At 37.5% G+C, this 26191-nt stretch overlaps 1 protein-coding gene across 7 annotated transcripts in view; it reads left to right on the forward strand.

The window, feature by feature from the left end:
- The window catches only part of MRTFB (myocardin related transcription factor B), a 241182-nt gene that overhangs the window by 203751 nt on the left and 11240 nt on the right, over positions 1-26191 (forward strand). For 5 of the 7 annotated variants that reach the window (XM_037813867.1, XM_037813868.1, XM_037813866.1 and 2 more), the window contains 9 exons: positions 25-186; positions 1450-1628; positions 10187-10321; positions 12378-12625; positions 18713-18845; positions 19653-20690; positions 22121-22279; positions 25260-25415; positions 25762-25860. In XM_037813867.1, coding sequence (XP_037669795.1) covers positions 25-186; positions 1450-1628; positions 10187-10321; positions 12378-12625; positions 18713-18845; positions 19653-20690; positions 22121-22279; positions 25260-25415; positions 25762-25860 — 2309 coding nt within the window. Of the gene's footprint in view, positions 1-24; positions 187-1449; positions 1629-10186; positions 10322-12377; positions 12626-18712; positions 18846-19652; positions 20693-22120; positions 22280-25259; positions 25416-25761; positions 25861-26191 lie in introns of those variants that run through there. The other 2 variants (XM_037813870.1, XR_005213507.1) reach the window with 2 other exon arrangements.

A 26191-nucleotide genomic window follows, 5' to 3' on the forward strand; every position in this document is an offset into this window, starting at 1 on the left:
TTGAAACCATGTTTCCTCTTTTAGAAACATTTGCGGAGCCATCCCTGCAGGCTACTCAGATGAAGTTGAAAAGAGCTCGACTAGCCGATGATCTGAATGAAAAGATTGCTCAAAGACCTGGTCCTATGGAACTGGTAGAGAAAAACATCCTTCCTGTGGACTCCAGCGTTAAGGAAGCAATTATAGGCAAGACTAAAAATTTACCATTTTCTGTGAGAAAGAGTATTGAAAACTTGGAAAGTTTAGATAAAACAAATTTAATTTTAAAAAGCCAGCACCAATCCTGAGTATTCTTTTCTGGGTTAATTAGAAATTGACTAACATTTGCAGTGATTCTTAATATTTTGTTATTGTTGATATTCTATTACATATGATTAACATCTGTTACCAATTAACTACAAAGATTCCCCTTCTTACATTTGAGATGTAAGTCCTATTTTCTGATTTAATTATCATGTTTTCTAAGTTAATCTTATCATCTTATACTGTTTAGTTTTTGTTGTTTTGTTTAATATTTTCACAAACTTCCTATTGTTTTATTCCTATTTACTTCTAGAAATGAATGTTCAATGTTAGGTCAGGCATGTGAAGAACATGACTATAGATGTATTCATTAAGAACAGTAGTATGTCTGTTATTACATAGTCTGCTCATACTTGATTACTAGTGTTTATTCTTCTCCCTCATCATTTATTTTCTGGCATAAATTTTAGCAGAAAAAATAATTTCCAGGATAATAATATTTATTCAGTAAGCAATTTTGAAACCTTAATATCCTTTTTTTAAAAGTATTATAGTTTCCATTACTCATGGGGACTTCATATTTGCATTAATATGAATTTACATCTGAAGAAGTTTGTATTCAGTAATTCTAATTGATACAATCCACTATGACTCCATTTAATCTCAAAGAGATAGGCCTCAAACAGTAAAATGCCATTGTGGCAGTGGGAATTTATCAACAGATAAATCATGGTCCCATTTCCCAATTGCCACATGATGTTTTTTAATTGTTGGGTTCCGAGTCAGGTCCAAACAAGGCCCACGCATTGCCTTTGGTTGATATGGCTCTTAAGCCTTAATCTGTTGGTCTCCCTCCTTCTTTCCTCCTTCACTTAGTGTGTATTTGTTGACAAAATGGAATCGTTTTGTCCTCTAGCATTTCCCACATTCTGGATTTTACTGACTGCATTTACACCCCCAGGTATCATAAAAACATTTCTCCTGTAGTTCCTATAACTGGTAGTTAGACATAGAGACTTAAGCTAATTCAAGTTTCATTTTTTCCCCCAGAACATATCATAGGTGGTGATGTGTTCAGTTCAATAATAGTGTTCTTTTTTTAACCAATTTCTTAAGTTCTTATAGAAAACAATGTTTCTCCTTCTTTTTCATTTTAAATTTGATATTCCAAGGTCAAAATGATTTAAGAATATTTTCTTCTTTTAGGCGTTGGGAAGGAGGGCTATCCCCAAACTCAGGGTGATTTCTCATTTGATGAAGACAGCAGTGACGCCTTGTCTCCGGACCAGCCAGCTAGCCAGGAGTCACAGGGGTCGGCCGCATCCCCAAGTGAGCCAAAAGTCAGTGAATCGCCATCTCCTGTGACCACGAACACTCCAGCCCAGGTATTCCTTTTGTTTTTACTTCTTACGAGAGAAAGTGCCTTATTTTTTATATGTCAGGATAATTTATTTTCACCAGAAAAAAATTCTGAAAGTGCTGAAAAATATAAGGATTTTCCACCTGTAATCTAGCCACTATTAACGTTTTTCAGTATATCCTTACATGTTATTTCTGTTCTGCATATTTTTATTTTACATATAGCTTTGTAACTTGCTTTTAAAAATTTTTCATACAACTTTTTTTACTGAGATATCCTTTTAAAATGTACAATTCAGTGATTTTGGGTATATTTACAAGGTTGTGTAACCATCACCACTGTCTAATTCCAGAACATTTTCATCATTCCAAAAAGAAACCCTGTACCCATCAGCAGTCACTTCCCATTACCCCCACCTTCTAACCCCTGGCAACATTTTCTGTGTTTATGTATTTTCCTATTCTAGACATTTTGTATGACTAGATATACACAATTTTTGATCTTTGTGACTGGTTTCTTTCACCTATCACAATGTTTTCGAGGTTCATCCATGTTGTAGCATGTATCAGAACGTTATTCCTTTTTTATGGCTAAACAATATTTTGTGGTTTGGATTTACTTATTTTTTTAATCCATTCATCAGTTGATAGACATTTGAGTTGTTTCCACTGTTTGGCTACTATGAATAACACCGCTGTGAACCTTCATGTACATGTTTTTATGTGAACATTTTCAGTTCTCCTTGGGTATATACTTAGAAGTAGGATTGCTGGGTCATATGTTAACTCTTTGTAACTTACTTTTATAACTTACTTTTATACCTTATACCTTAATAATAATCATAAATAGCTTTCCTTGTCAATAAATGTACAATATCATTTTTATATATAATATTTGATTGAACTTATATATTGTATCTCTTTTAACCAGTTCCCTATTGTTAGTTATCTAGATTTGTTTCCTGTTTTTTCACTCTTATACATACATTTGTACTAGCCTCTATTATATTCTCTTTACCATACCCTGATTTTTTATGGATACATTGTTGGATACTTGCCTGATTATTTCTTCAGATAAATTACCAAATATGAAAATGGACTTGTTAGACAAAAATTAGGTCCTTTGTCAATTGCCTTCCATAAAGGTAATACAGATTTCCACAGTCACTTTACCACAAGTAAGTAATACCATTGCTTTAAATTTTGCCATACTGTTTGGAGATTTGAATGCTTTAATTGACTCTTTTATTGTTGGTGAGACTGAATTCATTTGTTCAACAACTATTTATTGAGCACCTGTTAATGTATCAGTTGTATTACAAACTGGAACTCTAATGCATGCAAGGGATTTGAAAAAATACTTTTTAATAATTGCATTGGAAATTTGCATTTCTTATTTTTTCCTGGGTGTTCATATTCTTGTCCTTGTTTCTTTTGGTTTCATAAGAACTCCTGTGCTGCACATAATCTCCACTGGTTTGTTGTTTGCCGTTTCTCCTCATGGCATTTTGCTTACTGAAATTTTAACAATATTTGGTTATTTTAAAGTAAACGTCATTGAATTACTTAATGGAAGTGCTCAAGTTCAGCAGAAAATGTTCTTGTTAAAACATGGCAACATAGAATTTTTGAGATTGAAAGTAATTTGGCAATTATCTGCTTTAACGCTTAGACAAGAGGAGGTCTGGACCCAGAGAGGTATCGAAGTTTGAGGATTAAAACTGTTTACCTATTTTCTTACAACATTCCTTATCATCCTTGAAATCTTTTTGTTGGGAACCATGTCTTTCAATATTTTCTTCATTGCACTTATCACCGTGATCTGAAATATGTTAGTTTGTTTGTTGTCTCTCTGCCCCAGCTAAAATGTGAGCCTATTGAGGACAGTGATTTTGACTCTCAGAGGACAAAAGCCATTTTATGTTGTCTGTGTGTCTTCATCATCTAGCACAGGCCTGGTACAGAAATGGTGCTCAGTAAATGTTGAATTAATCACTATGAGCCAAGACTGATAGCAAATGCTTGTATAACCACTGTTTGTGTTCTCCTTCCATTTGAGAGTAGCGACTCTCCAGCTTAGATTCATCAAAGGTAGGGGTGGGTGGCTACAGTTCACATTCTCCTGTCAGAGTTCACCGTCAGCCGGGGCAAGAGTGACACTGGCCCCTCAGCTTTGCTGGAACCTGGCCTGGAGGACAGATGAGGGTCATTGACACCAGCCCACCCTCTGAGCAGACAAAGAGTACGAGAGACCAGCCCCTACTGTATTCTCGCATATTTGCTGCACCCTGGTTTGGAGCTTTAAAAATAGGGCTAAAAAGAATGTCAACTATGCAAGTAAATACCATTAAAAAACAGTTGTATTTTATCCATTTGGGTTTTGTTCTCTGCTTCTGTCTAAAGAAGTCAGGATATCAGACAGCTCTCAGTATGCCCTAAGCTTTTAGTTAGTAAAGCAGAATTTTGTCTCCTTGGGTAATGACTTCATGACAGTTCCACCTGAGTAAAAGATTTTCATTCTTCTTTCCCCTGTATTGCTTTTACTATTACGTTTTTTACTTAGCTATTGAAACTTGGTCTCCAGCTAAGTTTATAAGTGAGAAACTTTCACCAGAGGCATTCCCACCCAATGGGGTTGACATATGAGAATTCTTTGAAGGAAAAACAATGTTTCTTGAAGAATAAATATGATCTATTTATTGCCAGTGCCATACACACAAAACTCGGGTCATTCCTGAACTTAGGGATTGGTTTTTATAACACCTATAGTGTTGCTGCAGCCCCAGTTCTGCCTGCCACGTGCAGACCATTCTCAGCCTGCCCTTCATCTGTCATGTAGGTGTAGGCGAAAAGACCCCTTTCAAGAATATTAATAACCCCTATATATACACCCAAGAAGAAGAACCTAGGGTTTGAGATGGCTCCACTGCAGCTGTACCTGTTAGGTAATTTCTGTGCTGGTTACCTTGAGACCTCTTTAAATTGTGTCTTTCATAAACTTCTGTTGTGTTAAGAGTCCTGACATCTTTAAGTCGGGAATTTGACAAATTTTCTTTTTTAGTATACTTATCTTATATTCATGAAATTAAAGAAGCAGCTCCTTGATAACTTCTATATTGATGTTGAGGGAAGATAATTCTTAAGTAACAGTAGGATTTAGATTGATTTTAAGTATGTTTTAGGGGGTTTTTGGTGGGTTTTTTTAAATGAACTACAGAGGCAAACTATATCTGTGAAGTCTTTGGAATTTTTGTGTCATCTGGAAATGATAATTTGGTTTTGTTTGGCAAATTTTATAGTTTAATTCTGTTCAGTGTTAGCTAGTATTTGTTCATGGAATCCAGGCGTCTCACTGCTTTGCTTTATTCCAAAATGTTTTATGACATATAGTCTCCTTAATTCTTTTTCAGAACATACAGAAAGCAGAAGAGTAAGTTCTATAGAAAACTATCCAAATATAAGAATTCTCTACAAAAATTAGTATTATAATACATAACATCTAGGTAAAGAACAGATTTTCAGGCACATCTGTTGCAATCCCAGTGCTAACATAGTAATGACTTCACAATGTAGACAGTACAACACACCACCATGTCCTTGTATCAAAATGTAAATTTTAACAATGAAAAAAATTCTTCCTTGAAATAGCGTTTCTGTGTGGTCTGTAAGAAACAAAAACTGCTTATCCTTGGATTTTTCTCTTGTCTTTTCAATTCTGATCAAAGTGCAGCTGGAAAGGAATTTGCCAAAATATTAATGTAATACACTTCATGTATTGGAGCTCAATTTATTTTAATGTTTAAGCAACTCTTCAACAATAGTAAGCTGTAGGAAATTGGAAACAGCTAGTACATGTGGGCACCAAGAGCTATTAAATTGGCCCTCCTAATCTGCAGACTTCTTTCTCTCAGCCATCTCTTAAGCCCACTGATTACACATTTGGGTGTTATTACAAATGACCAACTAAGTGTGGCCAAGTAGGACCTGTGTTAATTCTCAAAGGACTAACAGTGCTGAAAGGAACCTTGTGGGTCAGCTACTTTGTATATTTTTAGGAAGGCAAGTTTAAGAGAATTTGGTGAACTATTTTTTTTTTTTACCCATTGTACCAAGTAACATTCAGGTATATGACCTTTTGCCAGATATTACAGAAACCTCAGGTTTAAGCTAACAAAAGAATGATCAGGATATCATGGGTAAGCTATATACACATACGTTAAATAATCAAAATAATTCTAACTTTTTTCTACAAATACTAAAAAAAAAATCAGTGAAGTTCCAAATAGGGCAATGATAACTACTTTAATTTCTATTGTTACCCTTCCAGTTGCATTGTTTATAACTTATATGTCAAGAGGACTCTGCCATTAATAATACTTAGATTTTGAATTGGGTTCCAGTGGGAACTGTGACTTTGTTTTCCATCCCACTTCTTAACTTAGTTCTTCTATGACCATAGCAAAGTGCCTTGAATAGTACATTATATAGAATAGACCTTGCCTGTTTATTTATAAATAAATACATTTTTGCTGAATATAATTGAGATGATAAAAATAATGCCCAACATTTGCTGAGCACTCACTATGAGCAGGCTTTGAAATATATGCTTTGCCTGGGACAGATGCCATAAAAAAGACGTATTTGCTCACATAGGGTTTGCACTAATGACCTTGTTCTCAATAGGGCAACAGCTTGAGATTCTACTTGAGATTATTTTTCAATGCATCATCCTGTGTTATGCTGTTGTTACTCACAGTGACACTATTATGTGTTACTTAAGAGATAGATAACATTATTTCCCCAACCCCACACAGTCTACTCAGTTATCGTAACTCAGTTACCAAAAATGAATACTAATTCTAATACTTGTTATTCTTTCACATTCTGACCCATAACAGTCATTTTGACTAACCTGTGAATCATCAACATGTTCACATCAGGCTTAAAATAAACATTCCACATGATTTTTGAGAATATAAGGGACTTACAAAACTTTATAAAACTTTATAAAAGGAGCTGTATTTAATATAAGGTAGACGTTGGCTCCGGGATTTCCAAGGTCGATCCAAAGTATTAATGAAATTTTTATCTTGATTTATCTGTGAAGTTAACACCAAAATAGCAGTACTAATTAATGATTAGAATAAGTTGGTGATACTCGAAATGATTGATTGCCCTTTTGCTTTGTGGCACTATTAACAAAACTATTAAAAATTAGAAGCACTAAGTAAACACACTGACATTTTGAGATTTTATGCATGTGGTAACATACTTAACACTGTCTTAACACAATGATAGAAAATCTCACTACAAAAGGTAATGCATTTTCAAAAGCAGAATGAGGGATACATGGAATCCTCACTACTAATCAGGTGATCAAGTACCAACTGAATAGCCACTAGATGTTGTGCCACCAATTAATTCACTTTTAATATTTAAATACTTGTTTCTAAAAGTGAAATACTTAAGCTTATAATTATGTATTACAGAAACAAGTAATCTTTGATAGGTGATGCATTTTAGAAGAGCTAGAATTTTACATAAAATATCCCTATTAAACATACAAAGCATATGTTTTTTATCTGTATTCAGCTCTTTCACTGACTGGTGCTCATTTTCTTTCTCTGGATATTAGAATATGAAAATAATATTTAAAGAATAATTGTATTTGAATTTCTTCTTTCTTGCATCTTACATAAGAACTCTGCTGTAAGATTGTAAATCTACAATACAAGTATACTAGAAAGTTTAGTATAGTAGAGAGTTTTCTTTTTCTAGTTTCTGCCTCTCAAGATTGCATAAAGAAATTCTAATTAAAAAAGAAAAGAGGAACTTACTGGAGAAAATGACTGGTCCTTGGCAGGAGTGTCATGTTCTTCAGAAAGAACCAGTGCACTTACCTGAAATATTACAAAACTTGAATCACCTTAGACATTTGCTCTTTTACTTTTTCTTTGTGGTTGAACTTCCCAATAACAATTTCTAGTAAAAGAAAAGTCAGTCTTTAAGACTTAAAGTGCTTTCTTTTGAGTTTTATCTAAAACATAAACATCCATCATTAGACTACGATGTTTTCTGACATTTTTTTTTTATGGTATAATGATGAAATTTAAAGCACTGGTAATCATGAGACCTATATTTGTAATGGGAACAGTGATTTGATCCAATAAAACAAAACTATACGCAGCTTTTTTGTATCTCTGATGAAAAGATTCTGAGTTGTTTTGAAATTAAATTTTTCATATTATAAAGGTAAACAATCTCTGTGACAGCTTAAACATATTTGACATAGCATTCTTTTAAGATTTTAACACATTGTTCAATTTACTGTGGAAAAAAATCAGTGTAAGTATCCTTTATGCCCTGGATAATCCTTACTGGAATACTGAAACTTCAGAATTACTAGTATTTAGATTCTTTTGGTAACTTTAGCCAATGGGATCCTAATACACAGACACAATCTAAGATTTTTTTTCAGGGGGTGGTGAGGAGGGAGTTCATTCTAAGACACATTGCAAAAGCTGGCAAAATATAAAAAACCGTTTAGCCATTTTCACCTTTTAACCAGAATTTATCTTCAGATTAGGTAAAGTTAACAATCACTACTTCAGTTGGGTTGTTCTTGTGCTATGCTTGAGTCTATGGTTTTCTGGGTAGCCAAGTCACACTGAAATACCAAATAGCCAATGAGATGGCAGAATCGGTAATCAAGGCTGAAATCAGTAAAGCGCAGGGTCTAGAAACATAGACAAAACATTGTCATAAATATTACAACTGATACATCTGTGCCTCTGGGTTATTTTTCAGGTTATTAACACTGACTGGTCTCACATGCATCATTACTATATCATATCAGTCAGGAGAGGCAGGGGGAGGCTGGACTGCTAAATAGCTTGCCAGATTATTAGAATCCATCTGCAAGGAAATATATATGCAGTTCAAAATTCAACCATTTGATAGTACTTTATATGGCAGTTATATAATAGGCAAGGAATTTTTTACCCTTATGCAAAAATTGACCCAGAGGTAAGTATTCTCATTTTCAAAAAATACTCAAGGTGAAAGGAAAACTAACACAAAACCACAACCCTTAAGGAGTACATCAGCTAGCCCTCACCTCTCACTTCATGTGTGAAGTCTGGGTGGGAGGACAGTTTCATTGCTGGCCGTGGGATGAGAGTGGAAGTCAGCCTAGACTATAGATACTGAGACTCTCGGATGAGTGCTTTCCCTTCATTTCCATCTGAAAATTAAATTGAGTACAGCCATCTTTACAAGGTAAACACCAGCTGGTCTTTTATATTATCAACACTACTGTTATTAACAATTACTTAGAAGGTGAAATAGACGGCAAAATGAAAACAATCTCTGGGAGCTTGCAGGCATGGGCATACACAATTAATTTGCACACACACACAGTCACAATCTGAGCTGGGCTTGGGAGTCTGCACTAGCATGAGCAAAGCCACAAGGAATTTCCATTCACCCATTAAACATTTATTAACTAGTATGTGCCAAACTTTGTATTTTTTGCTGTTAATAGCCCTTTGAGTTTTCAGGTCATTTATGGTTAAGGAGGGAAAATACAATTTGTTATTTTAAAACCCAAATACTTCAACAAGAAAACTGATTTTGATTGTTGGTAATGGTGAATTTGAGAATTATTCAGGGAAGTGCAAGTGATAAAGGAAGAAGTTTTTGCTAAAGATAAGACTGATAATAAGTCCAAGCAGTAACCAATATGCAAAATTTACCTGATTATATCTCTTTCCAATAAATGAATACTTAAAATCTATTTAAAGTAGATTGTTAGTGGGACTTAGATTAAAATCTAACAAAGCCTCCTGTAGCTTCCTTTGTTAATATATGACTCTAAATTGAGATTCAGTAATTGTTTTTTTCGGCTCATGTAACAAATTAGCTTCTTGTTTTAAGTGAGATGGTCTGTCAATAAAACAGGTTAAACTTTTCAGAATATATTCTTCAGATCTCTTGTTGCAAGAAATGGAGGGAAATGGTTCATGAGAGTGCTAGTTCGGTTTGAAGAGAGTAAGATCAGCTGTGAAGTACCTTTGAGGTGTGCACCTAGTGGGCTTCCAGTCGGTGGTGGCCCTCTCACCAGACAGGACCGTGCAACTGCGGTGAGGCAAAGAAGGGTCGTCTGGTTATGGGAGAAGACTAAATATCCCGTTTAAATTAGCCAGGGTTGTTGTAACCTATAAGGCAAAAAAAAACCTTATGAATATTATGGAATGTTTTGATCATTTTTACAAGTCTTAGACTTTTTGTGTGTTTGTGTAACACAAAAGGGTTCTTCTGCCATGTTTCTGAGAAAACACCAGTTTAGTCCATCTCATCCTATTTAGCTTTTGCATTTTATTGCTATTGAGATAAAGACTAAATAATTGGCTCCACTGATATAAAGCATGTTATTCCACCATCTGGGTCTCAGACACAATAGTCTAGTTTTCTATTGTTCCTTTTCTAGCAGACTTTTAAAAACATGAAGTCATTGCCTTTTTTTTTTTACTTTTTTATGGTCATTGATTTCACAGATTTGTTCCCTTTCTGCCTTTTCCACCAGTTTACTTCAGTGTCCCCAGCAGTTCCTGAATTCTTGAAAACTCCTCCTGCGGATCAGCCTCCCACGAGGTCCACAGCTCCTGCCCTCCCCACAAGCACTGTGTCCTCAGCAAAGCCTGGGCCAACACTGGTAAAGGTGGGTGCCCTGAGTGCACACTGCTTTTAGTATTTTAACTTGTAAGTGTTGTCTGTGACCCTATGATCAGAAAAACCTTCAGGCACTTATCAAAGTCACCCAGGCTGCCTTTTAGCCTGCAGCCTTGAACTCTAAGCCATGGAAAGACTTGCTAGAATTGGTCTGTTTGAAAATGTCACCCTCAACAAATGACCTCTTGTCCTATAGTCACTGAGAAATACCACGAAATTTGTTCTAGATAAAATGACTGGAGCTGTGCAGAAAGGTTTCGGGAGTCTTTTTATCAGCAGTTCCCAATTCTGCTACCACCCAGATCACACTAAGATGAAACAGGGTAAAACAGGAAAATGGTGAAATCTAATAGTTGCTTCAGCACAGCATTTGTGATTCACGAATCTCAAAACAGATGTCTTTCATGGTAACATGGTTTTAGAGTCTATACACAAAGTCATACTCAGTGGTATTCCAGATATATTACATGATAGGTTAAAGGTTTGAGAGAAGCAAATACATTTCTTGATTTAGTGGATTTGGCCAGATGAGGCTTGGTTTGTTCTTCAGATAAACTGCAGATTTGTGGCACTGTTCCCAATGTCTTACTTAGTAGAAAGTAAGTAAAGGAAAGTTAAAAGTTTATTTAATATATTTAATATATATTTAATATATATTTAATATATAATACATTTTTAAAGTTTTAAAAGTGTGTTTAGAACTGCTAAATAAGGGGGGGGGTGCATAAACAGAATACTAGTTTAATCAGAACATAGATATCAGACTTTGAGAACTAAAAAACAGAGGACATAAGGGAGCTAGCTACTCCTCTCGCCACCTTCAGATGAGGATACTGAGGCCCAAAAAGTTGAGTGGCAAAGCCAGAAAGGGCCCCAGTCTCCCAAGTCACAGTCTGGCCTTCTTTCAGCTTCTCAGTTCATCAGTTGTGACACTTTTCTGAGGCAAAGGAATGTCTTTCAAATTAGCATGGTGCGTGTTCCTCGCTTCTATCTATATACCTGGATTTCTACTCCAGAGTGTCTTTGTCAGCATAGCCAAGTATACGTGGCTTCAGGGTATCTTGGCTTAGCAGTAGAGCCAGAAATTCCAGAGGGTGCAAAATTCCTGTATATGCACCACTGATGGCACAAAGAGGGTATGAGTACCAAACCGTCTGCCCTGAAAATTTGTTCTTGCCCCTCCTGTTCTCTGAATATCTGCTCTTCACTAGTGTCTCTCTTTAAGGAGGGTTTGGTTGTGGGGGCATTAATAGCTATATTTAATATAATACTTCTCAAAGTGTCTTATCATTTGGTGTATTACCTAAAATAGCTTAGGAATAATTTCCTATACCTTGTTTTGGGAAAGAGACTTTTTTTTTCAGATGAATTTAGATACTGAAAAAATAGAAAATTATCTGATAACTTATAAATTGAGAAGAACTCAGAAAAAAGAATCATCTTAATTGTAAGAGAATGGGTGCGTAGTCTCACACCCGTTTTTTAAATAAAACTAATGTTATATATATTTTGAAAATTCATGGTCACATTACTCAATGTTTTCATTTTTGTGTTATTTTCTATAGAATTCTGCTTTATTCTCATAAGAAGCATTTCTCTGTTTTTACATGTCCTCATAGATATTTTAATGACTAAAATGTTACATAGTTAATATAATTTAATAGTTATGTTAAGAAATATACTTAGTCTTTTCCCCAGTGTATATTTATTATACAACCTGTTTTTCACTGTGAGGTAATATACATAAGCACTCAGTAATATGTCTCCATAGAAGACCCAAAATAAATGTTTGTTGGATTTTACCCTAAGGGAGCAATGCAGCAGGAGAAAATGAGTTCTTAGAAGCAAGATTTTTTGGTCAAAGTAAGTATGCAAATGTTTTCATGGCTCTCGAAATTTTTTAGCATATTTCTTTCCATAGTGGCTATACCAGTTTCTAAGGTTTCATTGCTTTTTCATTTCAAATTATGTAGGCACAAGGTAGAATAGAGTTTCCTGTAGTACTGTCTTTTAAAATCGTCTGATTTTCTTCTCCTCAAAAATAGCAAAGCCATCCCAAGAATCCAAACGACAAACACCGTAGCAAAAAGTGCAAAGATCCCAAACCACGGGTAAAGAAGTTGAAGTACCACCAATACATTCCACCGGATCAGAAAGGTGAGAAGAACGAGCCGCAAATGGACTCCAACTATGCCCGCCTCCTCCAGCAACAGCAACTGTTCCTGCAGCTGCAGATCCTGAGCCAACAGCAGCAACACTACAACTACCAGACTATCCTGCCTGCTCCACTCAAGTACGGCTGGGGCTCAGTGCTGTCTTCTTAAAGGGGATTTTACTGTGATACTTTTTGAGGCAACATAAGTTACTAAAGGTCAGATGTTGTGATTTATTTGCACTCGAGGGTTCTTTTCTTTTCATATCATCAAAGCTTATCACCCAGTGCCTGAAATCACCCTAGTGAGAATAGCCCACATTCCAATCTAGTTTTTGTCTTCCAGAATAGGTTCTGAACTTTTCAGGTGAGAAATGGCTGTTCACATTATTCATCCACGAGAGATTTGACCATTACATACTCAAAGCAGTATTAAATGCTATGACCGAGACATAAGAAGTAGAAAGCCTGGTATAAACAAGTTAAAAAGGAAAGATGAATGAGCATAAAAGCTGGAGAGGTCAAGGAAAGCTTTGTGAAAAAAGCAGGATTTGCAAATGTGGAAGAGCTCAGGAAGGGCCCTTCCAAGCAAAAGGAGATGATATGAGTGCAAATACTGAGGGAGGGGTGAGCAGGCCAGTTTTATTGGGTGGTGAGAAAAAATAGCCTGAATGAAGAACATGGTAAATTTTTAAGAAAAGTGGAAGGCAAAAGTGAGTAGAGCTGATGTCTGGAGGAAGTGGAAATTGGCCAAGAGAGTTTAATCTTGACGTGGTAGACAGACAGCAGTAGAGTGATTCAGAGGGCAGTTTCTTGAAATGCAAAAAAAGAGTAATTTCACACTGGAATTGAAGGGAAGTTTGGAAATAGGAAAACTGGTTACGAATTTTACAATAAATTAGATGTAAGATGAAAGGGTACTGATGGAAAGAAAGAAAGAGATATTAGACGTTTCAAAAGACAATAAGTTAAGTTCTTGGTGACTGACAACTATGGGGAAGGAAGATGTTTCCAAAGTTTGAGCCCTGGGTGGCTAGGAGAATGGTGTACCATAAACTATCAACTCAAAATTGGAGAGACAGACGGGGGTGAATTCTGCAATTTCTGAGAATGAATTCATAGCAAGACATCCATAGCTATTTTTAATTATTCTAGACATACACCCCCAATCTGCTTTTTCTAAACATAGATTAAAAAATGCAAAGACCCTGTCATGCATTTTTCCTCCTTCTCAGGGGAAAAGTGATATTTGCATTCAACTCTAGAAAAGATAATCTAAGCAAAATACCATTACAAGGAAAAATTCACAGTGATCAAGCCTTTCAGTTGATTGGTAGAAATTCTGCTCTTTTCTACACACAGGCTAAAGCATTCCTTTCCTCAGGTGGCCCCTATTTTCTAGGAATCAAAAGGCTAGTGGAGGATAAAGACCCACTAAAAAGTTTCTCTGTTTAAAAAAAAAAAAACTTGTAATGATTATCAGTTTTTGTTTTTTTTTTCTTCTGAGATTCAAATATCTCAAAGAAGATTAAACCTTCTAGTAATTCAGACTTTATCCTGAAGTCCTTAAATTTAAAACATCAGGGCATACAGAAGAAGAAACAAATAATTTTGTAGGCACGTTATTATGTTAGGAGTAAGAGCAAGCAGGCCTGAGTGAGCTATTGATATTGGAAAGGAACCAGCAAAGGCCAAAGAGAATTGGAAGAGTATCAAAAATAAACTGCTGCTCTTTTACAGTTTTGGCCAAGACCAAGGGAGGTATTCTCCTCTGCCACTCTCCTTCGATATTGGGCACAAATAATAACAACAGGAACGACAGCTCACATTTATTTACTATTTGCAGCAAGCTTAGCACTTTACATAATCATCCTCACAGTAACTCAAGGAGGAGTTGATAATATTGACCCCATTTTACAGATGAGGAAACTTTTAAACTGAAAAATCCCATAAGAGGATTGTTTTGTGTTACCTATCTAGGAAACAGTCTTTTCTATAAGGAAAGAATTTGTGGAGGGCTGGCTTTGTAGATGGGAAGAGTACATCTGAGGTGTAGGGTAGCTGAATTCTTAACACTTTTTTAGTCCTTCCCTTAGGTCTTCAACTCCTTTCATCTCCTCAAACATTCCCACCATTAACGTAACTAAGCCACCCACCCAAAGAAAACATGATAAAAAAAAAGATCCAGGAACTAGGAGGAGGAAAGAACACTGATTTTTGTGTATTATTTCAACATACAAAGACTGAACACAAGTTCTGTTTTATTTCCAGAACAAAACACTGGAGACATTATCTAACACATTTATTTTTACCAAAATTCCATTTTAAGAAACTGAATTGGGAAGTCCTGTAGAACTTAGAGTAGTGGAATTTTATCTGTATAATATTCCCCCTTGGTAACCTGGAAAGAGCAAGAACCTTGGGAAGACTAGAGTTTAGTGTCAGCATTGCCACACACTGCCTGAAAGGTCCTGGAAGATCACTTCTCTCTGCATAGTGATCACATTCTTGCCTGCATAGTGATCACATTCACCAGGCCCTTTTCTTTTCCTCTGTTGATTTGGGAGGAAAGTAAAGTAACTTAGATTTTTTATTTTAAAGATTAAATTAAACACTGAACTGTTAATCTTGGCACCAAGCACAGTATTGTAAATTCTCAACTAAAAAGACAGCCTGAGTAGAATAATTACTTTAAATCATACATTCTTGGTGGGGGCAATATTGCCCCAAGGGGTGCAAGTTGGTTTGGGGGCAGGGGAAGGTGAAAAAAATAGTAATTTTTTTATGTACAAAATGCAAACGTACAGTACCTAACAAATATACAGTATATCTGTGGTATTACAATTTCATAGGGAGGGTGATTAGGAAAAGAATGTCTTAAATGGGCCCCTTGAGAAGCAGTGTTGAAAATAACATTAAGGAACACTGATTTAAATAATTTATTTTCATAATTCTAACACTGAAGTTTAAAGGCTGAATTTTTAGGGCAAATTTGTTATTTCATCCAAACTTCAAAAAACTTCATCTCAAATACTTCACATATTTAGCTTCAGGCAGATTTGTCAAGACCCCAAAATGAATGTCAAGAGTTAGTTGTTGACGAGCCCAGATCAGCTTCAACCACAGGTTTCCAGAATCTCATTGGAGGTGGCTCTTCCAACTACGTTCCACGTGCACTTGGGAAGAACTTGTATTCTGCTCTTAATGGGTGGAGTGTTCTTTGTATGTATGCTGGGTCTAATTGTTTTATATAGTATTGTTCAAGTTCTCCATTCGTTACCTTATTGAACTTCTCCCTGGTTGTTCTATCCATTATTAAAGTGGGGTATCGAAGACTCCAACTATTATTATAGTGTCCTTCAAGTCTGTCAATTTTTGCTCCATATATTTTAGGGCTCTGGTATTAGGTGTGTATGTTCTTAATTATAATTATCTCTTCTTGATAAATTGAACCTTTTATCAATATATAATGTTCTTCCTTGTCTCTCATAACTTTGACTTAAAGGCTATTTTGTTTGACAAAAATACAGCTACTCCACTCTCTTTTGGTTACTATTTGCATGGAATATCTTTTTCTATCCTTTTACTTTTAATAAAAGGCTTTGCATCTAAAGTGAGTCTTTCATAAACAGAATATAGATGGACCCAGTGTTTTTGTTTATACATTGGGCTTCCTCAGGAAGGATTTCTGTCACATTTATTTTTTCCAGTGAATGGGCCACATGTTCACATTTCATTGTATGCTTTGTAATTTTTGTTGACAACTGGACATTTTAAGGTATTATAATGTGGTACCTCTGGAAATCTGATTCTCCCACTCCTTGGGGATTATGACTTTTTCCTTGTTAAGTACTGGAGTGATCTGTGACTTTTACAAACTATTTTTATAAAATGCATATTCCTTGTTGTGTGTGGTCACTGAAGATTTCCTAAATGTCTGGTTCAAAAAAAGGAGGTGGAAGAGTTGACTGTTCTTTTAGATCTGATAGGCTTCACCACCAGGATAAGCCACTGCAGCCCAAGAGGGCCAAAACCAAGGCAAATCTCTGTGCCAGTCTCTGGGGGCACCACCAGGCCAACCAAAATGTCAGCCCCCAATTTCTGGAGGACAAAATCCTCATTGCCGCCACTCCAGAAATGCAGGTTGCTAGCCCCAAAGCCACAGCAAGGCTGAGAAATGGGGGGCATTAGCTGGTCCATGCACACTGCTCACTTAATGAAAGATCAGCAGCCTCTCCACCAAGCACTCCCGCTGTTGTTTTAGGTGTCTTGTCAGGTTTCAGAGTTCCAAAATAATTGATTCCAAGCACTCTTTCCAGCTCAATAGTTGCTTCAGTGGAGGTACCAACCCCCAGAGCTTCCTCCTCTGCCATTTTGCCAATTGATTCTCATCCAACTATGGCTCTCACCCCACAAGCTTTGTCACCTTAGAAATCTATTTCAGAATGTGGAATTTAGAGTCTGATTTTTAGGACCATAAAGCCACAGTGCAGGTGGCTATATAGAATCAACCATAATGTGTGTCTTTTAATAGGCATCAACCACCCAGAAAAGGAAACGCCAGTGCTTCCAAGAGTATCTCAGATAGAAGAGATTAAGGAGAGGTCTGCCTCTGAAATGGAGAGGGGTTTTAGCGAAGTTAATGCAAAGTACCCAGCTTTTAGGACTTGACAACTGATTTGCCAGCCTTTTCTTAAATGAACTTTTTATTGAAATATAACTTAAAACTTACACACTTGTCTATATGTAAGTGGAAATTAATACCCCTGTAACTACCACCTAAATCAAGGAATGAAACGTTATCAGTAACGCCAGAATCCCCCTTGCATCCTCTCTTAGTGACTATCCTGACTTCTATCCCCATAGAGTAGTTTTGTCTGTTTTTGAACTTCATCTAAAAGAAGTCTTCTAGTACTTTTGTTTGGCTTTTTTTGCTCAACATTGTGCGATACAGCTTTCTTGTTGCAGATAGCAGTAGTTAATTTTTATATTAGTGTTCTGTTATGACTATCATAATTTATCCATCCCTCATACTCTTTATGGAAAGTTAGGTTGCTTCCACTTGGAGCTATTATAAATGTTATAATTATGCTGCTCTTTGTCTTTTGGTACACATATGTGTCTTTCTGTTGGGTGTCTGTCTAGGAATGGAATTGTTGGATCATAGACTAGGCATATGTTTATCTTTAGTAGATACTATGAAATAGTTTTCCAAAGTTGTACCAATTTACATTTCCATCTCCAGTGTGTGAGCGGCCTAGTTGCTCCAAGTACTTGGTATTGCCAGTGCCATTCATTAGAGCAGTTCTGCTGGGTATGTAAAGATGTTTCGTTGTGATGTTAATTTTCCTCATACCTAACAAAGTTGAGTACTTGTTCATATATTTACTGACCACTTGGATATACCAGTTTTCTTACTTCAGGTAAACTTGATATTGATTCCCCGCCCCCATTTTTCCACTGGGTTTTCTTTCTTTTTCTTACTGATTTGTAAGGCTTCTTTGTTTATTTTAGATGTGAGGCTTGTGTCAGAAATATGTATTACAAATTTCTTCTGTAATTTGAGGTGTCCCTTTTAGTTAGTACTTTTTCTGTCTGGTTTAAGAAATCTTTACCTATCTAAAGGCCATGAAGATATTGTCCTAAATTTTATTCTAAAAGCTTTATTGTTTTACAATTCACATTTAGATTTTGGAGAATGACATGAGGTACAGGGGTCAATCAAGAGCCTTTTTTTCCTGAATGAATATCCAATTGGCCCAGCACCATTTATTGCAAGAACTACCTTTGTCCGTTGCCTCACAGTGTGATCTTTGTGGTAATTCAAGGGCCCATGTATGTGGTATCTATTTCTCAATTCTCTTTTCTCTTCCATTTGTTTGTCTTTCTGTCCTTGAATCAGCATCACACAGTCTTGATAACTGTGACTTTGTAATAAATGTTGATATCTGGCAATGTGACTCTTCTAACTTCACTTCTTCTCCAAGGATGCCACGGCTATTCTTGGCCATTTGCATTTCCATATAAAGCTTAGAATCGCCTTCTAAATTGCCACCAAACAAAAGCTGCAGGTATTTTTATTGGGATCTAATTTGATATCTTGACAATATTGAGTTGACTATGTTTTTTTTTCCTCTAAATAAATTAACAGTCAAATTGATGACAGAAAGCAACAGCAAATCCAGAAATTATTTTATTATGAACTCTAATTTTCCTTTTCTTTTGAAGGCCACACAATGACAAAAGTAACAACAGTGGGAATTCAGCTTTGAACAGTACCACACCTAACACACCAAGACAGAACACATCTGCTCCTGTGAGGAAGCCAGGACCACTGCCTCCTAGCTTGGATGAGTTAAAGGTGATAATTCCAAGTACAGCTTATTCACCCATAAATACCACAAAATGTAAATAATTTGCCAAATTTGTCTAGCAGATGCAGGTAGTTTCAATAGATACTCAGTTTACCAAAACTGTGATAACCCTTACAGAGGCACTTTCTTTTTACTTCCATTAAGGTTCTTTTAAACAATCAGCGGCTCATTTATTGAGGATATACCATGTGCCAAGCACATACCAGTTTTGTTTGACTCCAGAGGCTGATTGTCTTCTTCCCTGCCCAATGCCAAGTTTAGGAGAAGCAGGGAATTTTAACAGTTAAGAGCATGAGCTCCAGGACCAAGGCTTCCTGGGTTCTCTCCTAGTTGAGCCTTCTATTATCTGTGGTAGCTCAGCCCAGTGATTTAACCTCTCTCTGTCTCAATCTCCTCATCTGTAAAATGTGGCTAATAACAATACCTACCTTAAAGAGTCACGTGAAGATTAAATTGAAAGAGTACATGCAAAGCACTTCACACGGCGCCTGGCACATGATAACTAGTCAATAAATGTAGCTGTTTTCATCATCATAATGCCCAGTAGTAAATCTTTTCTTTGACCAGAAAGAGGAGTTACCCTTAGAAACTCTTTTTTTATCACTAGCCTCTCAAGTTCTTTAGTTCTCTAGTTGTATGTGTTTATAAAAGAAAAAACTGTCCCGCTTTCAGATATGCAGTAATACCAAGTTGTCTAACAGACATAGGTACTTTTTCCATCATGCAAATGTACTGTAGATTTGTCAGAAAGTTACAATAACGGAAGAAATCTAATTTGTTTGTAATATTTCTAGGTATCGGAACTCAAGACAGAACTGAAGTTAAGGGGTCTGCCAGTATCGGGCACCAAACCCAACCTCATCGAACGCCTGAAACCCTACCAGGAGTTGAACAGCAGTGGCCTTGCTGCAGGTGGCATTATGGCAGTGTCAACCTCTGCCATCATCACCAGTAACCCAGAAGTCACCATGGCCTTGCCAGTTACAACACTACATAATGCTGTGACTAGCTCAGTCTCCACTTTCAAGACAGAATTGTCATCTGCTGGAACCAGCAACTTGGCCCCTGCTGACAGTGTTAATTCTCCTCTGCCAGTCTCGCCGTCTCCCTCTGAACAGTCCAGTCTTGGTACCGATGACACAAACGTGGCAGACACTTTCACTGAGATTATGACCATGATGTCTCCTTCACAGTTCTTGTGTTCATCTCCTTTGAGAATGACAAAGACTGAAGACAGCTTAAGTCCCACCAGCAGCACTCTGTCTAGTCTGGAACTGGATGCAGCAGAAAAGGATCGCAAACTCCAGGAGAAAGAGAAGCAGATCGAAGAGCTAAAGAGGAAACTGGAACAAGAGCAGAAGCTTGTGGAAGTACTGAAAATGCAACTTGAGGTTGAAAAACGGGGCCAGCAGCAGCGGCCACTGGAACCCCAGCCTAGCACTCCAGCTAATTCTGCCAAGAAGTTAGATCAAAAACATGGCAACATTGGTTCCACTGTCAAAGATGAGACTTCGCTCACTGACTGCTCCAGCTCAAGGCAACCCATCCCTGTAGCCAGCCATTCTGTAGGCCAGCCTGTCCCTACAGGCAGCCAGACCCTTGTTGCCAAAAAGGCTGTAGTTATCAAGCAAGAGGTACCTGTGGCTCAAGCAGAGCAGCAGAGCATCGTCTCACAGTTTTATGTGAGTTCCCAGGGACAGCCGCCACCTGCCGTTGTTGCTCAGCCTCAGGCTTTACTGACCACGCAAACTGCTCAGCTGCTGCTCCCCGTGTCCATCCAGGGCTCAAATGTCACTTCAATGCAGCTCCCTGTAGGCAGCCTCAAGCTCCAGGTGTGAAGTGTGTCTTCTAACTACCTTGTCTTGCAGTACACATAGAACAAAAACTCTGCATGTGATAAAACCATACCTGTGTGTCCTCCTGTATGCATCCAAATTAGGTTTCACAATTGTAGAAAATTTGCGAGGGGTGGGGGGGTAGTAGTGAAGATTTGGAATCGCTAGCACTGTCTTTATACAGTAAGAACAAATGGATGCTTTTCTATCTCTGTTTACTTTTACCTTTTAATGAACACAGTCTATTATACACATAGTCATTTTAAAATACTAATGACATTGTCATAGTAATAGCTACTGCTATTGAGCACTTTCTGTGTGCAAGGCACAGCATCAAGTACTTTCAGTGGCTTACCTCATTTAATCCTCCCTCTTCTCAGAAGATCCAGGTGATATACCCACTTTCTAGATAAGGAGACTGAGGTCTAGGAAGGTTTAGTAAGTTACCAAAGGACACAGCTAGGATGCGACAGCTAGCCAGGTCCTTTGACTAGATGATAAAACACTGATTAGCATAAAATTTCATTTTATGCCTAGATAGCCTATGTAATTTTATTAAGTTGTTTTACCTTATACCATCTTGGTAGGTTTTAACCAAATGTGGAACACAAGGAAACAAGAAATCCTTTGGACCTTTGGTTGAAGTGTTCTTCAACCTTGACTACCAAAATACCCTAACATTAGAGAGGAATAAGCTTGTACCCCTGGGGTTAAGAGGCATGGCCCAAAAGATCCTGGCATGTACAGAAATTCTAATGCTCCTGTTTTAGCTTTAAAGCCCCAGTGAATTTAAAAATCTACACCATAATATAGCTCTTTGAAAAATATTTTTTTATCCAAATCTTCCACTTGATTTGATGGTCTAGGAACAACAGCCAAGTTTATATTGGGGCTTTGTGTACTCTCTGGGGACGGGCAACAGTGTGCCAAGGGTTCACAAACTCCAGCTTAAGAAAGAGGACGTTGGACAAGGAAATAGAATTTGTTGCTATTAAAAGTTTTGCAGTACCTGACCTATGTATATGCATAGCTGGGATAGGTTCTTTTTATTTCAGTTTTCTATTTTCCCTAGATTTTCAAATGAAGATCTTAGCCACATAAGAAACAATAAGAACATAAAAATACTGCCCTGGTATTTAAATCTCTGGTTTAAAAATTAAGATTCAAATTTATGTGCATATAAATTGAAGTCATTTCATCTGAAATACTAGTCAGCAATCTATTCCTAAACAAACTTAGGACACATATTTCTCTATTCAAATAAATTCTGATTTTAAATATTCACTAAAATCTGAAGCAGGCCATGAAAACTATCTGTAAACATTTTGTCTTATTTTGTCTTAGATACAGTCCCCAAGTGACCATTAATTCCACATCTAAACTTTTGATTTGAACAATTAAATTGATTATTTTTATTCACCTCCTAGACTCCACCACAAGCAGGCATCCAGACTCAGCCTCAGATAGCAACTCCTGCACAGCTGTCACCTGCTCCTGCCCTGTCCTCAGGCCTGGCCCAGACCATACCTCAGAAACAAGACACTTTGACGCAGCATGTTCTCAGTCAGCCTCAACAAGGCAGAAAGGTTAGTGGATGCTGGCAACTAACAGCCTGCTGTTTGATTTTACTGTCACCCACTCATCCATCAACAAAGCATCTCCAGAAGCGTCTCAGTGGGGAGCTCCCTTTTTGTTCTTCTCTACAATCACTCTCCCATTGGGGGTGTCTCAGGTCAGATGCCATTTGGGATGGAGAAAGAGGTCTTTATTACTAAAAGAGAGCTCACCTGCACAGTTAAACCCTTTTTCCAAATAAAAATTTCAAGGTTTTTTTTTTAAATCTTCATATTTACTGGGTTTTTTAAAAATTCTTTTCAAAGCAAAACATTTTATGGAAAAAAAATTGCTGTTCCCAGGGAAAAGATAGTTGAAGATGAAAAAGATACTTCTGAAGTTTTTATCTCGACGGAGATCTTTATATGTATGTTTAAGATTTTGGCATCGTACAAAGTATTAGCCAGAGGCCCTAGGTCTGGTTATCATTCTGGTTCACTGCTTCCTGCATATTTGGCCTTTAGCAAAATTCACTCATTTTCTTTGCATATCAGTTTCTTCATCTTTAAAATGAATGTTGTTGGTCGAGTACTTAGTGTCCTCTACAAGTTCCTACTAAAAACATATGTTAGATAGCTCAAAACTCACCCTTATCCAGCAGGTGGAGCTATATGCACATCTCTGTCAAAAAAAACCTGAAGGCCTCAAAAGTAGGTGTTACTATTTTAAACAATGAGAATTGCTAGTCCCAGAGTTTTAATCTTCAGCATAAAAGAACCTGGATAATTAGTATACCTGTAGAGGGGCCTGGAGGTGGTTTGAACTGTTTGGGCTAAGGCAACTTCAGGAACAGAAAAAACTCTCAGCTCAGCAGCAGTCACATCAGCGCATGTTCTCTTTAGGAAACTCTTCTGAGAAACGCAGTGAGAAAGGAATTATGCTTGTATTGTTATCTTTCACTGGAATAGTGCCACAGCCACAAATCTCTGCCTCCAGCCAAACAACCCTCCCCCAAATTATATTCTTAGACACAAACCTCACTGAGTGGCTACCACACTCCTGCCTAAAAACACCACTGGCTGCTTCGGTTTAAGCCTCGCCTCTCTGGCTGGCATTTAACCTCCTTGCTACCTGGCTCCTCTTCCACCCCACCCTACACCTCACATGTGCTGTAGCCATGCTGGATTTTCCAGTTCCTTGAAAACTTCTAATCTAAGGCCCCCTTCCACCCCCTTCTGAGAAGCTGTCCTCTGCTCTATCAGACAGAGGTAGGAATTTATTCCTGTGGAATCCAAAGTGTTTTGTTTAGCCCCCATCAAGATCCGGAGGTTTTAGGGCTTTTACAAATGCTTTTCAGAGAACTTGGTTTGTGCATAAAAATATTTAATGTACTTTATTCCATTAATGTTCTGAAAGAGAAAAACCTCTCCCCTTATATTTTTATTGTGAATATATAATACGTATTTCTTAGGTGTGAGAGGATATGTGCGAGGATATGTGTATATATATGTCCCCCAAACTGTACAACCTCTCTGGGTGATAAGTTCTATAAATTATACCTATTTGAAAAAGTTATGTTTCCTTAAATTTGTTAAAAAAAATTACTTCCTTTGAACTGGAAGTAATGATTCCAAATTCTAGCATTTTGAGACTCAGTGAATAAGCTCATATTTACCTGTCTAAATATTGTTTATCTCTTTCTTCCCTAAAACCAAAAAAAACTGTCCTAACATTTGAATATTTCCTGAGCTTATAACTATACTAAAATGATATTTTGAGCTTTCTGTATATTCACAATAAAAATAAGGGGAGAGGTTTTTCTCTTTCAGAACATTAGTGGAATAAAGTACATTAAATATTTTTATGCACAAACCAAGTTCTCTGAAAAGCATTTGTAAAAGCCCTAAAACCTCTGGATCTTGATGGGGGCTAAACAAAACACTTTGGGATTCCACAGGAATAAATTCCTACCTCTGTCTGATAGAGCAGAGGACAGCTTCTCAGAAGCGGGTAGAAGGGGGCTTTAGATTAGAAGTTTTCAAGGAACTGGAAAATCCAGCATGGCTACAGCACATGTGAGGTGTAGGGTGGGGTGGAAGAGGAGCCAGGTATCAAGGAGGTTAAACGCCAGCCAGAGAGGCGAGGCTTAAACCGAGACAACCAGTGGCGTTTTTAGGCAGGAGTGTGGTAGCCACTCAGTGAGGTTTGTGTCTAAGAATATAATTTGGGGGAGGGTTGTTTGGCTGGAGGCAGAGATGTGTGGCTGTGGCACTATTCCAGTGAAAGATAACAACCCGGATCGAGATCGATTCAAGAGATGGCTCTAAAGTATGTGGGTGTCTAGGGGACAAAACGGGTGTCAGATGGCTCCATTTACCAAAGTTTAAAACATTAAATAAAACAGAAGGCAAAACCAGGAATTATTTTCCCTTAAAGGTTGGGAATGGTGGGAAGAAAAGGAAAGTTTGATTTGGAATAGATTAAATTGGAGATGTCCAAGAACATGATAGGTTGTAAATGTGGCTTTAGCATTTGGGAGTAATGTTGGAAGTGGAGTGGTAGAATTGGGGATTATTAGCTTAATTGTGAAAATTAAAGCTATGAGAATTGATGCTGTCACTCTTGTGAGGAATATCAGAAATTCAGCTATCATTCAAAAGGAAAATTACACTGAGCAAATACTAGGTTTTCCCAGAAAGTGCTGCTTGCACTGCCATCAAAGGCAGGCTGCTGCGTAAAGGGACCACTTCTGCTCAAACTAGGGTCAGCAAAATCCAGCCCTCCACCTGTTTTATAAATCATGTTATTGGAACACAACTATGCCCATTTGTTTGCACACTGTCTAGGGCTACCTTGTGCTACAATGGCACGGTTGAGTAATTACCAAAAGACCACATGGCCCACATATTTACAGAAAAGTTTGCCAACCCCTGCCCTAAAACATGGTTGTGTCTTTACTTCATTAGGAAGAGCAAAAGAACAAACTGATAGAAAAATATTTATTCATTTCAGATTTTCACAAACTCAGCATCAAATACAGTCCCGTATCAGAGACCACCTGCTCCAGCAATCCAGCAGCCATTTATTAATAAGACATCCAACAGCATTCTTCAGTCCAGAAATGCTCCGCTTCCATCAGTGCAAAATGGACCCAATACTCCCAACAAGGTAATCCCGTGATGACTGTGTAGCAATAACAGTGCTTACCTGGGCATAAAACCAATCCAAGCCAAGGGCTTTTAGACTGGAAAGGACAGTATCGGTTTTAATTGGGTGAAACAGCAGAAAATACCATGATAATAGCTTGGTAAGGGGCAGCTTAGCAGTTACAACAGTGACAACAGTCCTTTCCACGTGGTGTGACCCACCAGTGCTGTCAACCTCACAGACGTTAATTTGGCTACCAGGCAAAGAACAGCAGAGCTGAGTCTAGCCAGGGCACAAGAAAGGTCATTGCAAAGAGCTAACGCGTTATCTCTGTTCGTCCCCTCCACCCCAACAATTTGTTGTCCAGCACTCGCTGTTTGGTAGCCCAGTCACCAAAACAAAAGACCCTCCCCGCTACGAGGAGGCCATCAAGCAGACTCGCAGCGCACAGTCTTCCCTTCCAGAGGTGAGTAAGGATAGTGGTCACAGCTTATATGAGGTGTTTCTGCATTTCAGCTTCAAAAGAAGACTTACATCTGATGTGGCATCCTTAGGACCCTGTCCTGAGTCCCTTGTCTAAGATAGACTTACCTCAGTAGAAACACAGATTTTATGGTGAGGAGCCTTTTTTGTATTGAATAATTATTTAAAATCAAAATGTCATTCATTATGAAGAGTCCTCAACAGCTTTCAGCAGCTGTGTAACCTACAGTTGCTACTTATTTGGAAATCCAGGTCTCGCCTTTTCATTTTTCCTTTGGGGTAGGGGATCAGATGTGTTAGGCATAGATGTGATT

Source organism: Choloepus didactylus, chromosome 21 (genome assembly GCF_015220235.1).
Source record: "Choloepus didactylus isolate mChoDid1 chromosome 21, mChoDid1.pri, whole genome shotgun sequence".
In the NCBI taxonomy this organism is placed as follows: Eukaryota; Metazoa; Chordata; class Mammalia; order Pilosa; family Megalonychidae; genus Choloepus; species Choloepus didactylus.